Genomic DNA, 14,142 nt, shown 5'->3' with positions numbered 1-14,142 from the left:
CCCACCACAAGAACGACATGTTCTAGATAATATTTGTCCAAAGGAACAAATATTTGATAATGGAACACTAAAGACCTCTCATGGAACTCATTCAAGTGAAACATTTACAATTCAATAAAGCAGCAGACACTAACACAGAGGTACAATGCTGGCTTCATAATAACACTAAGATGACAAAATACAACTATTTTAATATATAACATGTAAAATCTTGTGTAATGTCACAGTAAAATTGTTTCCAATGTCTTCTCGTGAGCCTAGAAATACTTGCACTCCTTTAGCAAAAAGTAGTGCTGTCAGTTTTAATCGCATTGATTGCAATTAATCGTGATTAATTCATGGAGAACTGTCAACAATTAACTTTTTTAAAGTTGAGATTAATTGCAATGAAGAATCTAATCCTCATAAATCAGTCCCAATGTCAGGAAAAAACACTATTATCCTCTAGTTCTTTTCTTTGACCCAATTGGCAGACCTCAATGGATTAATCGCGATTAAAATTGACAGCACTACAAAAAAGGGAAAAAAATCCCTGAATAAAACTCAGATGTGACATTTTTCAGTTTAAAAAATGGGCATCATTCAAGAAGTCCACAGAACAGAGCCGGGCTCATGTAGCCATGCGACTGTCTTTGCTTGGCTACACTAGAGTCAGACAGAAATTGTAAATCAAAAGAACTTCATGCTCATAAAAAAAGTTTGCTTCCATCTATAAAGTAGCACATTTATCTTTTCAGCTCAGGTAGTTTGTGCTTTTTGGAAAAATAATCATAACTCAATATAAAATATAAAATAACCTTTTATTTTCCTTGTTTTTTTAGCATTTTCAATAGCTCCATGACACATTTTAGAGGTTGGAAATAGAAAATATTTAACATCTTTGCAGCAAAACCTTATTAGCAATTGTTAATTTACTACTTGACTATTGGAAGAAACCTTCAAGCTTCACAAAATTAGGTATAGAATGAGAAACACATAATGAACATATACTTTTTTCCAGTTCAAACCTTTTTAAACTAGTGTATTTACCCATCGAACATTTAATTCATGTGAACATCTACGAACAAAGTCGTCTCTGGACACATATGTCAAAGAAGCGCCTCCACAGATTTAACTTCAGCAGGTGAAATTAGATCCCTGGAATGTTGGGGATTCATAATTCATCATAAGTAAGAGGGTCTTATACATGATTTCACTGGATCATGATTACGTTTTTTTGGAATAATAATTCAAGAATCAATCAAGAATAAAGCCACATTAAAAGATACTGTATATTCAGAGCAGGAGCTGAAAAATCACAGAAGTGAAAACAAGGCTGGAAATGCCAAACATGTATAAATCAATTACTAATCCCAACACATCATGATTTTTCAACAACAAAAAGTGAAAATCTCATTAAAACCCTAGTTTGGAACTTCAGTTTTGTACAAAACAATCGATCAACTGCAGAAAGCCGTCGGTGTCAGAAGTAAACCACAAGACTTGTGTAAAGCAACGGATGAAGAGGACTGAAACATGATCAGGTTGCATCTACAGATTGTGCAGCATCAGCCTTCTTGTGCTCCCTCTCCCGGAAGAAGTTCCTCTGCTCTTCGATTGCTTTCTGGAGCAGAGCGATGTTTACACCATCAACGCAGTTCAGCACACGAGCACGGACTGTCACACCAACACCTGGAGGACGAGAAGATCCAAATGAGGGCACAGCCACTTCAGAAGATTCAAACAACTCAATAATATGGTGAAAACAGCTACAAAATCTGACTGATTTATGGGAGTGTTGGTGAGTGAGGTAAGATCCCACATAGAGCAGTTAGTGCCATCTGGTTGAGTGGAGTGCTAGTGCCTGCTGACATCGGGATCAGATGACCAGATCATGTAGGTGGCAGGAGTTCGATGGCAGCAATCACAGGTGGGATCAAGATTATAATAAAGCTTGGCAAGTTACATTGGATAAGACAATGTCTGGCATGAATAGATGAAAAGTGCACCTGATATTCTAATACTTTGTGCCAGAAAATAAGGAAAGGCACTTCTCAATAGCAACAAACAACAGATAATAATACTCTTACCCTCACTGTTCTCGGTCTCACCCAGGACTATGTACTGGGCTCCAAGGATTGGGTTAAAGGGTTCCACAAACATTGTGTGTACAACCACACGATGCTCTTTAGAAGCATGCTGACTCGACAGCGTAGCCATCGACTCCTCAGGCTGATAGTCCACAAGTCTGGAAGATACAATATGTCAATACATGAAACAGACAGAGTAGTTTAGAACATCAATTTTTCTTTCTTTCTTTTTTAAACATTTTTCTATGAGGGAATCTCTTTTTGTTCATTTGAAACACTTTGCTACTGTGTGTGTTGGTGTTGCTCATCCATTTTTATTTGCAAGTTCTTGTGTGTGTTGTTGCCTCTGTTTATAGATGTTTGAGACTGTTTTTTTTTATTATTATTTTGTTTTATTTCTTTTGGTTTGTCTGACTTTTTGGGGGGAGTGGAGGGGGATTCTATGACTCCACAAATGTGTACTTGCAGTGTGTTACTTGTAGTATGAGAACATTTAATATCCATTCAGATCTCCACAGACAGGAACAGAAAATATCACCTGCCGAAGGTCCTGACGGACTGTCCGTCCTGCACACCTCCAGAGGTCAACTCCCAGGGGAACCGGAAAACTGCAGCCGAGGGCAGCATCGCGACGCGGGGCTGGACTCACAGAGTTTGAATAAAGACAGTGGAAGAGCAGAGAGTGCATTTACATGAAGCAGGGACATATTTTCCAGAGTGACGGAAGTAAGCCTGCACTACTTCCGGGTCATGTGTCACATCGAGTCTCCGCCTCCACGCCGCTATTTACCGGAGGCCCGATGAGGACGTCCCGTCAGCTCACCGTGGACTGAAAACTCCCCACGCAGCCTTCTTTTCACATGTTTAATTAGTATTATTGCGTCTCCATACGTCTCCCGGTCTGAAATAGAGCCATGAATCCTGACATTTTAAAAGAGCGGCACAGCGCCACATTCGACGTCGACAAGCTCACCTATATTGTGGACGGGGGTGCAGAAAAGACCAAAAGAAGACGAGAAATAGGTGAGATTTTGACGTTTTCGTCTCCCAACTAGCACTGCTGTGCACATTTACTGCAAACAAAATGTCACGTATCAAACACCGCCTTCACCGGTTCAGCTGTTACGTAAATGTCCGCTCCGCTGAATGTCGTTCAGGGTTCAGAGGTCCCATCACTTTTTAACGAGATTTAGAAAACAGTTTAACATATAGGCTTTCAGTAGTCCTGTTTTTAAAATGTGACGCCTTATGACACTTAAAAATGTGTTAAAGATCAATTCGGCTTCGGTGGACTTTGCCTGCTAACTTCATCCTGACAGAGTAAAGAGGGTATTTTCTTAATGAAATGTTTGTCTTCAGCTTTGCAAAGGAAAAGCTTGACATGCAAACTGAAGACTTGGATTTTCTCTGGATTCATCTGAAGATGCAGGTGTTTTCATTTTGTGGGATGAGGAGGTTTATTTACACAGTTCAACTATGAGCTATGCACATAATTGTGTACATTGTTGCAAATGTTTGTGATCTAAAAGGCTGTACTGCTGTAATCTGTTACAAATGTATCTCACTCAAACAATATTGTCCCTTTTTTGTAACCATTATGCATTTGTTTCTGCAGTATTGTTATGCCCACTTTCAAATGCTGTCAAAATAACAACATCCCTTTACTTGAGAATAGCACAGGTGCTATTCATTTCCTTTTCTGTTATGTAATCAGCACAGTTTATTTTACCTGAACGTGATTGAGTAGTTGTATCAATTACAAATACCCTCAACCAAAGCAGCTTGGTTCTATTAATTTGATAATGACGATTATATATAAGCCCATTCAGTCAGAAAGGAAAGCCCAAAGGACTTCACCTAAGTTGAGAAAACAAATAAGTTTTACCAGATGTTAAGACATGAAAAACAAGTGGTAAAGCCAAAAATCAGCTGAAAGATAAGATTAAAACACAAGCAATGCAACTCAAGAGTAAGTACAAAAAAATCATCATCAGTTCATCAACCCACAGTTACGTTCAGTTCAGGCAGATCCTCTGATCAAACCTTTTATCAGTGAATAAAGATGATGTGCTGCTGATAATGTGGCCCTGGTGCTCATACAAGGCCACACATGCAAAATGCACTGATAATATCACATGCTCTTTCATGTTCTACACGCTGATATTCATACTATAGTGTAGCAGTAAAATGGAGCCTGGAGTCAGTGAGCCATTTGTGTATGGCCTTCTTTATATTTCACACATAGTTCAAACTTGTTGTGAACTTGGACAATCCAAACCCAACAAAATCCAATTTAATTTATTAACGTTTGTCAACAAGTTAGAAGCAGCTTCCTCAAAATATTCTCAGTTCAGTTGAAGTTACGATATGTAGTGTTGTTACTCATATTGTCCAGAAAGTTCCTGTGGAAGTTCACCAAATCTTTTCACTGAATTAGATTAAAGTGCAAACTGCATGTGCAAAGACTGTCAAAGAGACTTCAGTTTTGACACAGTCCTTGGATATATTGATGGTGGGTGTTTCCTGCACATGGCATGGCTAATAAAGTGTAGTGTTGCCTGGGTGACGTCTGCATCGGTAGATTTCTGATGAAATTTCCATGCTCTGCAGAGTCCATGGTTTTCAGCGACCCGGACTTTGACGAAGTGGATCCAAACTTCCTGTCCGGCAGTGAACGCTATGACCAGTCTGTCAGGAAAAGTGCTCTTATGGTCCTGAAGATGAGAGAGTATGGCGTCGCCGACCCAGACGACATCATGTACTACAAGAGGTACGCCTTTAAAAAAAGAAAAGAAAAAAAAAGAAAAAGCAGGTCATAGGTTCCCTGCAGGGATTGCGTAAGGTACAGTGCCTTCATGTGTTGTTGACTCAAGAGAACGATATGAGCATGGTCCACAACAGGTGGCTGACAAAGAGTTTAACATTTACTCAAATTGATCAAAAATAGCAGTAATTCTGTGGTGAAAGGGGTTGAATCATGGTGGATTTGGCCAAAATATGAAGCTGATGATTGTGTAGTCACAAATATAGACTTAATTTTTTTTTTTTTTTTACATAAAGCAAAGTATGAAAACCTTGGAGTATACCACTCATATAATGTATTGAACTGTTGGTCATAATGTTGTTAAACCATCAAGGTATTTTGAAACCGTAAGCAAGTCATATATAAAGCTTCACTGTGTAGCTGAAGTCATACAATAACTGAATAATGGATGCATGATATTGAAAAGTGGGAGGATTTATGAATAGCCTTTTCCACAGAGTGGCCTCATTATCTTTATGGTCACACAGCTTTATAACAGTGACAGGTTAAACGCTGCACTGTCTGCATTTCAAGGCAGAAATGAATTGTTTTTTTGTTTTGATCAATGATAAAGTGGAATTCTGATTAGGAACAAAGTTCATAGCAGATAGAAATGGTGCCAGAGAGCAAGTAAACTCCCAGTGAACATTTTAATAGGTAATCCTTTAAGCATTCCTTGATTTCTTTGGTTAGAACAGTTCCGTTTAGTTTCATTGATACTGCACCAAATACAACACAGGAATTTCAAGGCACTTTTTACAGAGAAAAACTCAACAATTCCACAATTGCTGTTTGAGTTACAGTGAATCTAAATCTCGGTTGTCTGTCCTACAACTTCCCTTCACTCAGTATCGCTAAAGGCAACTACCAAGAGGCTTTCGGGCTTCATTATGCCATGTTCCTGCCCACCCTGCTGAGCCAGTGTGACGCTCAGCAGCTCCAGAAATGGCTGCCTGTGTCGGAGTCCTTCCAGGTCTTGGGCACGTACGCCCAGACTGAGATGGGTCACGGTCAGTCCTGGACTTAGCCTTTAGTCTAAACTCTCGACTGTTGTTTCTGAGCCCTTGGGAACAGCTTGATAGAGCCGTGCTCGTTCAGCACAAAGATGAGATTACAGGCAGAACGAAATGAAAATCCTCCAGGTTTTGAAAAGTACATATTTGGCGTACCTCTGGAGATTCCTTGTATGTGTTTGACAGATCCAAGTTATAGAGAAGTTGTGTGTGTGTGTGTGTGTGTGTGTGTGTGTGCTAACAACCTTTTCCTACATACATTACTTTATTTGTAGTTCAACAACATGTAGCTGAAATACCCATAGTTTGCGTTAGACTTCTAGATGAGTCCTTATGCCATTAGCATTTGTTAGTTTAGCGGCTTCTCCTCTTGCAGCTCTGCCGCCCCACCTTTATTATTAATGAAGCTCATCAGGCTTGTGTTTATTCCGATCAGCATGTGTTGATTCCTTCTGATCTTCTTATGAGTGATGAATTTGATTTTTGATTAACTGTGATCAATATTATTAAACAAATCATCTCATCTGATTACTTGTTGACAACATCTGGTTAGTAGTTATGCTGGTTTGTGAACGAGAAGTCACTAAAAACCGGAAGAAGTTGGAATCATGCCTTGTTGTTTTTCTTCCAACCTCTTATTGACGTTACGAGAGAACTGACATTATGTGCTCCAGAAATATGTGTTCTGAGCGTCTCTAATGAGGCCGCTGAATGTCTCTTTGTAATCTGAGAGGCTGGCAAATCTGTGAGAGGGAATGTAGGCCAAGCCGGCCATTGTTTGCAGCCCTTCTGTAAGAAAGCCATGTTCAAGTTGTTTTGAGTTTGTAACTCATTCGTGCAGATCTACCCACCGACAGATCTGCACTGAACTGGACATGTTGCCGTTTGGATCGACTGTGTCATAGTCCAAGACAACAGCTTATATAACACAATGTGACTGGCACTTCACCATCATTACATGCATCAAACTGACACACTGTTGTTTGAAAAAAGTCTACTTTTGTACTTTATTTATTTTTTTTGCCAGGAATCTCATGATTATTGTCCAGGTCGTTTAAGTCTTAATGTCCTGGTTTTGCTTCACAGTCAGCATGGGGATAATTCATAAATGCACCTTCAACAAAAAAGATCTGAAAAAATTGATTGTAATCATAATTATGAACTGTCATTTCAATATGCATGGAATTCTTACGGGCTGTTTTAATTTGTCTCTGTTGTTCCATCTTCACCTCTTTCTGCCTCAAACCCATTTCCATCACCCCCCTGACTTCATCAATTCACATCCACCAAAAAAAAAAATCACATCGCCCTCCTCCTGCTCGTCCGCTCTGGCATTGTCTGTGACTTCAATCAAAAACTCCCTCCTTGCATTTCTCCCCCATTTTCCTCTCCTCTCCTTGCCGCCGCTGCTTTGCGTGGCCAAGATGTGTGCATCGTGAAAGGCCAGAGCCCCTGGATCTCCATCTGGGGATGTTCCTGCCCACACTCCTCAACCAGTCCACGCCAGAGCAAATGGACCGCTTCTTCATGCCCGCCTGGAACTTTGAGGTCGTCGGCACCTACGCTCAAACGGAGATGGGCCATGGTAAACTCCACAGAGCTGCCCAGAACTCCCCAGTACAGTAACGCCGATCGTTTGGTTCAGCTCTCATTAGACTTTTGGACGGACGTGAAGTCGACATTCAGTATTTGTGTCTTTGTTGTGTATCTAAACTCAGTGAAGCAGAGGAAGTGACTAGATGAGATGTTCACAAATGCCTTGATTAATCATAAGCTCAAAAATCAAATACTTGCTAACACAATCATGATCATTGTCCATCATTTTAAACACTGTGTGGAGACCACTTTCTTTGTAAAACATGTTTTACTTTGGAAAAGACAGAAATTTAGAGTTCTGTTTGTCCATGAAAAACAGTAAGTTGCAGATGCAACAGAATTATACCTTATTTTAGATTAACTCTCGTCCTTCTGATTGGTCAGAGAATATATTTATATACGACCTTCTTGTCATTCTGTATAGACAACACCTTTAGATACACATGTCCTTCTCCATTAGTCGCTGTTTTTTCTGTTTTCTTGTCTTTACTAACAGTCTTTAGGCTGGGATCTGTCTTTGCATGCGGAGCATTACATCGAGATGCCATTAAGTCTAAATGGCATTCTGTAAATCTGGCATGAAAAGAAATTTCCTGAATGTTCTTGTGAAGATCTGTCAAACACCTGCAAGTTTATATACAGTTAAAACTCTCAAGGGCAAAATATGTGTCTTGTGAACTGAACCTCGCTGATTGTTCTTCATGTGTGACTGTTGATGATCATTCCACACCTGCTAAAGTTATTGCTTAGTTTTTTGTTAGTGTGTGTTGCCAGGAGTTTATTTGTCTTGATTTTTTTTTGTTTTTTTTTTAACGTGCATGCGTGTTTGGTGGGCTTTGATGCGACGTTTCATTTTAGGCACACACCTCAGAGGGCTGGAGACCACGGCCACGTACGACCCGTCCACGCAGGAGTTTGTGATGAACAGTCCCACTGTCAGCTCCATCAAGTGGTGGCCCGGAGGACGTGAGTTACTTCACCCCCTCCTGCCTCCACTCTGTCAGCTTCAGCTCACTCATCCTCCCTTTTTTTTTTTTTTTTTTTTTTTTTTTTTTTTTTTCCCTCATCAGTTGGAAAGACCTCAAACCACGCTATAGTTTTGGCCCAGCTTCACACTCGTGGAAACTGTCATGGTCTGCACGCTTTCATCGTCCCCCTCAGAGACATGAACACACACCAGCCTCTGCCAGGTAACCACAGCCTGCAGTGTGTCGCGGTTGCAGCTCCGCGCCGCGGTTTCCGTCTGCGTTTTGGTTTCCACTCTTTCTCATCCTCGCTTTTCCTCCCCTGTATCTTTCAGGTATTGTAGTCGGAGATATCGGCCCCAAGTTTGGCTTTCACGAAGTCGACAACGGCTTTCTGAAGTTGGAGAACGTGCGAATACCACGGGAAAACATGCTGATGAAATACTCCAAGGTGATGATACTTTATTTGTTGGGCTGCTTTTAAAACTACATTGTGTTATTCAATGCAAAAGACTTTTAGGACGTCTTCGGAGTTGTAGTGCAGCTTTCTGCTAAAACACCATAGCAGAAAAAGAAGTAAGGTTTTCATTTACAGACCGGAGACAATGAAATCATTGTAGTTTTAACAGGTGATGGCTCACCATGCTCCTTTTCACATGAATATACCACAAAAGCGATCTAAAAGTGAAACAGACCTAACTTTAGAGCTTCATTCAATTGACATCAAGTCTGTGTGTGTCCACTAGGTGGAGCCAGATGGAACTTATTTGAAGCCACCAAGTGACAAACTCACCTACGGCACCATGGTGTTCATCCGCGCCTACATTGTGTCCGAGTCGGCCCGTGCGCTCTCCAAGGCCTGCACCATCGCCATCCGCTACAGCGTGGTCCGTCACCAGTCTGAGATCCGACCGGGGTCAGTCATTCCAGGCCCACGTCAACAAACAAGCTTTTTATTTCGAATTACATTTTTACATTTTAACGTATCAAACTGAAGTCCAGGATTTAAAACGACTCATTTTGTGTGTTTCTGTGGAACAGTAAGCCGGAGCCTCAGATCCTGGAGTACCAGACGCAGCAGTATAAGCTGTTCCCTCTGCTGGCCACGGCCTACGCCTTCACTTTTGTTGGCCAGTACATGAAGAACACCTATCAGCGCATCAGTGGAGACATCAGCCAGGGCGACTTCAGTGAGCTCCCAGAGGTAATATCCACTACCTTCATGTGTTTAATGTGATTCAGGTATAATAATGAGAATTGTATGGATTATTGAAGTTATTTTCTGGCTTTTCTCTCCTCAGCTCCACGCTCTCACTGCGGGTTTGAAAGCCTTCACTACATGGGAGGCCAACTCTGCCATCGAGGTGTGCCGCATGTCTTGCGGCGGCCACGGTTACTCCCGAAGCAGCGCCCTGCCTGACATTTACGTGAACTTCACACCGGCCTGCACGTACGAGGGGGAAAACACCGTCATGATGCTGCAGACTGCCAGGTAGGCAGGTTTAAACTCCTTGTTTTAGGATGCTGGCAGAGTGTGTGAATACCAGAGCCATTCTACACATCATCTACTTGTTCCTAATTTAAACAGAACAGGAAGCAGATAAATACAAATATTGATGCAAACACACCCACATCATTACTGCTGTACCAGATGGAGAGAAAACACTCTCTCACTCCTCCCTCAGCAGAAACAAGCTCATTTTATGTCTCTATTAAGCAGTTTATATATTTGTCACACCCGCATTGTGAAGGTCAGCATTTATTAGCTATTTATTTACGATTTAAGGTCATTGTGTTGGCGAAAATTAGCTTTTAAAGGCAGTTTAAACATTTATTCTCGGTCACTTCAGATTTCATCACTCTTGTTTTCACCAAAGATGCTTTCTGTGATTTGACATCTTTACCTCCGTTCTTAAGTTGTACTTTTTCCCCTGCAGATACCTGGTAAAGAGCTACAGACAGGCGAAGGACGGCCAGCGGCTGAGCGGCACTGTGTCGTACCTGAACGACATAGGAACCCGGAGGGTGCAGCCCCAGCCCGTCTCCGCCCGACCAGTCGTGGTCGACATCAATGACCTGAGCAGCCTGGTGGAGATCTACAAACTGCGAGCGTCCATGTAAGACACAACGGCAGCGAAGGCTGGGATTTAGTTCATCTGATGTCTTTTCATTTCCGATTTTTACATTTCCTTTATGCTAAGTGAGCACATCTTGATATTGGGTGTAGGTTTCTTCTGCTGTCGCTTACTGCCTCCCATGTTTTCGTCTTTTGTATTATTGACATGCTAGACTGCAGCGATCACAGCCCTGCATACTGTGAGTCTTAGTCACTTCTAAATGCTTTTGGCAGTCGGCGTCAGCTGTGGCGAGTACAAAGAGTCACTCTACCCGCCTGCTGGAAGGTGACAATATTTGTCCTGCTGGTTCAGACATCCGAGTGATGAAAGGCAGAGGACGGCTGTGTTTGTAATCGTTTCTCCTGTGTTTCTAGTAGGGCTCTCCTCAGCTGTAAAACTTGGATGGTTTCTTGTTGTGTATAAAATAGGGTTAAAATTTGATGAGGATTTGGAATAATGTTTTCACAATGACGTTGGCTGCTACTAGGTTTATTTCACTGAAGGACTTACCATGGTATTGGCTGTGTGTGTGTGTGTGTGTGTGTGTGTTTGTGTGTTCATAAGTCTGGTGGAGCTAGCTGCAAAGAGCATCCAGCAGGAGCTGCAGCGCAGGAAGTGCCAGGAGGAGGCCTGGAACAACAGCTCCATCGACCTGGTCAGAGCCTCGGATGTAAGTGCATTCTCTGAATTCTGATTCCAACTAAATCTAAAATAGTTTTTTTTTTAACTCAAACTCCTTACGGTGCCAGTGTTGCTCTGTTTGCAACACAAGAATGCTGCTGGAGAATCGGATGAAAACATGCTGCAGGATTTGAATCATGTTTATGCATTATTGCAGTCCGACCCCCTCGAGTTTCTGAGTTTGGCACGGCTGCTTAAACCCAACTAACGTTATTTTATTTTTATTTTTTTTTTTAATGCACGCCGCTTTTTTTCACCATTTCTCTGGAGAATTCAGGCGTATTTTGTGCAGCTGGTAGTTATTAAAACTGCCTGTGTTGAGTGTTTGGAGCCGTATTGCCATTCATTACAAGTGAAATATATCCATGCTCATTGCCTCAGTTCGTCTCTGATTCTCCTTGTCTTCGTTTGACCTCAGGCTCACTGCCACTATGTTGTGGTGAAACTCTTCACTGACAAGCTGGCTGAGGTTGGAGACACAGCGATTCACTCAGTCTTGTCGACGCTGGCTCTGCTCTACGCTCTGCACGGCATCACCAGGAACTCTGGGGACTTCCTGCAGGTACGCGACGAATTGAACGGCTAGTTCAATTTGAGTTGTGGAAATAAAAACAAATAAAATGCTTTATTGTTACAAACGTCATGCTCAGAGGTTTTTCTTTAACAGACTAGAACAGACTTTAACAGGATCTTCTTTTCTCACCGCCAGGCGGGCCTGCTGAGCGTGCCCCAGACGCAGCAGATCCCCAGTCGTATCAAGGAGCTGCTGTCCCAGCTGAGGCCCAACGCCGTGGCTCTGGTCGACGCCTTCGACATCAGCGACAAGACGCTGCGATCGGTCCTGGGACGATACGACGGCAACGTTTATGAGAACATGTTTGAGTGGGCTCGCAGCTCACCTCTGAACGCCACAGAGGTCAGTCAGGATCACCAGTCATGAACCGCATGCGTAAAGTTTAACTGTAAATCATTGGTTTTAAACTCCGCTGGGAAATATGTCAATATTTATGAAAACCTTCGTAGTGTTTCAGAGTGAGCATACTTTTTTTTTTCCTCTCTTCTTCAGGTCCATGAATCCTACTACAAGTATTTGAAGCCTCTGCGATCCAAGCTGTGAACCGACCCAGAGCGTAAACCCCCTTCAGCTCTCCTCACAGGCTCAACAGCAGCAGCCTCTCATATCAAAGCCACTATCTTCTCTAGCTTTAATCAGCTTGTAGTTATCAGAATATTAGCTCGAACCCACTCCTTCTCTTTCTCTTTGCAGTAGTTTCGATCTCAGTCGACCTCTCTAAAGACCACGGAACCATGTTGATGAAAAGATAATGAAAATGAACCAGTCATGGCTTTAAGAGACAGTGTATTGTTGATCATTTTCTCCATATTTTTTAAAATAAAAATTATGTCGTTTTCACTTTAGCCACAGGACCAAAGAGGACAGGCTCCACATCCCTTGGCCTTCCTTCACCACACTTCCGTCAGTATAATGGAATCAGAAATGTGAGCGATCGACAAATTCTGAAAGCTTATTTGGATGCTGTATGCAAGATTTATTGACATTCAGTCCACTCAGGCCCAAATCTGAGCCATTCAGTTTGAGGATGGGAATGAAAGTGGGAAATGAGAATACAGCACAGAGAGTGGGAAGACGAGTTTGCCAAGGGAAATACGAGCAAAGCCAAGAACGAAAATGAACGTGAACTGATGAACCTGCATAAAATAGCAGAAGCAACAAGGCATTGATTACAGTTGTCGATCGACGTGTGCTCTCATCTGAGCTGCTGTTTTATCATCTCCTCGGTTCACTTCGTACTGCGTGCCTGAAGCCTTTCTTACTGTGAACCCATCAGGAATACGATACTGAACAGAATGTCGCTATAGATGTTACATAACTTTTGGAAAAACACCGTTTTGGCTGATTCCCCCTGACAACAAAGACCATCATGTTGCTCAAAGACACTGCGCTCATTGTTCTTCTGGTTTTTAGAACGGTAGTAATTTACGACATGTATCAATGGATGCTGGCATCAAGAAAGAATTCTGCAAGATTGATGATACAGTTATGAGTCATTGGTCTGACAGTTCATGATTCACATGATGAGATGAGGTCAGTAGACAGCTGAGATGCCACCCACAGTTCTGTCTGACACACACACACACACACACACACACACATACAAACAAAGATAGTAATGCAAAACTATTGGGGGATTTTAATTCATCATCATTTCAGCTGATCAAACCTTCTACATGCACCATGCCTGTTGGGTCATTTAGAACGAATGATTGCATTAATCTGTGCCGTTAGACACGTAACCCGTGAGTGCGAAGTCCCAGTGAAAAACAGGCCGGTTGAATTCCCGGTCACATACGCACAGTGCGTGTGCATTAGTGTCCTCCTCCCTGCTGTGTGGGGTCGTTGTGATTTTAAGAAAAGGTCACGCCTGTAGTAGTCATCTTCTGGAGTGATTCTCGCTGCTTTGTTCCAGTAGTTTCAGAACGTTCAATCTTAAGTTTTGGAATAATTAATCACAACTATTGTTTGGTACAATTGTTTTATTTGTGTATCGTTAGTTTTTACAGTCGGAATTAGCTGTACAGATGATTTGTGTTGTAATAATGTGCCTGAAGTTTCCTCTTATTCACGTCACTAATGGAGAATGTTCTTTGACTTGAGCGCTTCACAAACCTTCAATCTTTCAGTGGTTGAGTTTCTACTGTAACAATGTACTTATCAGAGAATGACAACTATGAGTGATCATTTTTCAACATGTATTATTGATTAATAATGAATTAAAATGTTTTTTTCTGAACTATATTAATAATAAAAACCCTTAATAATTAGTGTATGAGTTGTGTTGATTTTACACACAATTTTGTTGTTCCCGTCCTGTGGAG

The 14,142-nt window shown here is 41.7% G+C and overlaps 2 protein-coding genes across 3 annotated transcripts; one reads left to right on the top strand and one right to left on the bottom strand.

The window, feature by feature from the left end:
• Window positions 1–781: 781 nt before the first annotated feature.
• On the bottom strand, window positions 782–2,778 carry ten1 (TEN1 subunit of CST complex). The gene is made up of 3 exons (XM_030094696.1): window positions 2,608–2,778; window positions 2,070–2,227; window positions 782–1,671 (listed from the first exon to the last, which is right to left on the bottom strand). Exons 1-3 carry the CDS (start codon window positions 2,694–2,696, stop codon window positions 1,520–1,522), a joined length of 399 nt encoding a protein of 132 aa, XP_029950556.1. The 5' UTR covers window positions 2,697–2,778; the 3' UTR covers window positions 782–1,519.
• Window positions 2,779–2,844: 66 nt separating this feature from the next.
• acox1 (acyl-CoA oxidase 1, palmitoyl) lies at window positions 2,845–14,082 on the top strand. Of its 2 annotated transcripts, none has more exons than XM_030094652.1 (14): window positions 2,845–3,092; window positions 4,680–4,839; window positions 7,310–7,470; window positions 8,340–8,447; window positions 8,552–8,671; window positions 8,782–8,897; window positions 9,193–9,362; window positions 9,488–9,650; window positions 9,748–9,938; window positions 10,384–10,563; window positions 11,128–11,233; window positions 11,663–11,806; window positions 11,954–12,160; window positions 12,311–14,082. In XM_030094652.1, the coding sequence occupies exons 1-14, from the start codon at window positions 2,984–2,986 to the stop codon at window positions 12,359–12,361; spliced, it is 1,986 nt and encodes a 661-aa protein (XP_029950512.1). In that variant the 5' UTR covers window positions 2,845–2,983; the 3' UTR covers window positions 12,362–14,082. The 2 variants fall into 2 exon arrangements, with proteins under 2 accessions (XP_029950512.1, XP_029950513.1); XM_030094653.1 differs by lacking the exon at window positions 7,310–7,470 and adding an exon at window positions 5,722–5,882.
• The last annotated feature ends 60 nt before the right edge of the window (window positions 14,083–14,142 follow it).

Source organism: Salarias fasciatus, chromosome 6 (assembly GCF_902148845.1).
Source record: "Salarias fasciatus chromosome 6, fSalaFa1.1, whole genome shotgun sequence".
NCBI lineage: Eukaryota > Metazoa > Chordata > Actinopteri > Blenniiformes > Blenniidae > Salarias > Salarias fasciatus.
Note: the sequence above shows the minus strand (reverse complement) of the source record. Positions and strands in the feature narration are given on the sequence as shown.

What these genes read in the sequence shown, in the direction of transcription:
- ten1 (XM_030094696.1), bottom strand. Translation starts at nt 2,696, where the DNA reads ATGCTGCCCTCGGCTGCAGTTTTCCGGTTCCCCTGGGAGTTGACCTCT. An exon ending in TCCGTCAGGACCTTCGGCAG is followed by an intron (nt 2,228 to 2,607) that starts GTGATATTTTCT and finishes TGTATCTTCCAG; the next exon opens with ACTTGTGGACTATCAGCCTG. An exon ending in TGAGACCGAGAACAGTGAGG is followed by an intron (nt 1,672 to 2,069) that starts GTAAGAGTATTA and finishes CTCGTCCTCCAG; the next exon opens with GTGTTGGTGTGACAGTCCGT.
- acox1 (XM_030094652.1), top strand. Translation starts at nt 2,984, where the DNA reads ATGAATCCTGACATTTTAAAAGAGCGGCACAGCGCCACATTCGACGTC. An exon ending in TGCTGATGAAATACTCCAAG is followed by an intron (nt 8,898 to 9,192) that starts GTGATGATACTT and finishes TGTGTCCACTAG; the next exon opens with GTGGAGCCAGATGGAACTTA. An exon ending in ACTTCAGTGAGCTCCCAGAG is followed by an intron (nt 9,651 to 9,747) that starts GTAATATCCACT and finishes TTCTCTCCTCAG; the next exon opens with CTCCACGCTCTCACTGCGGG.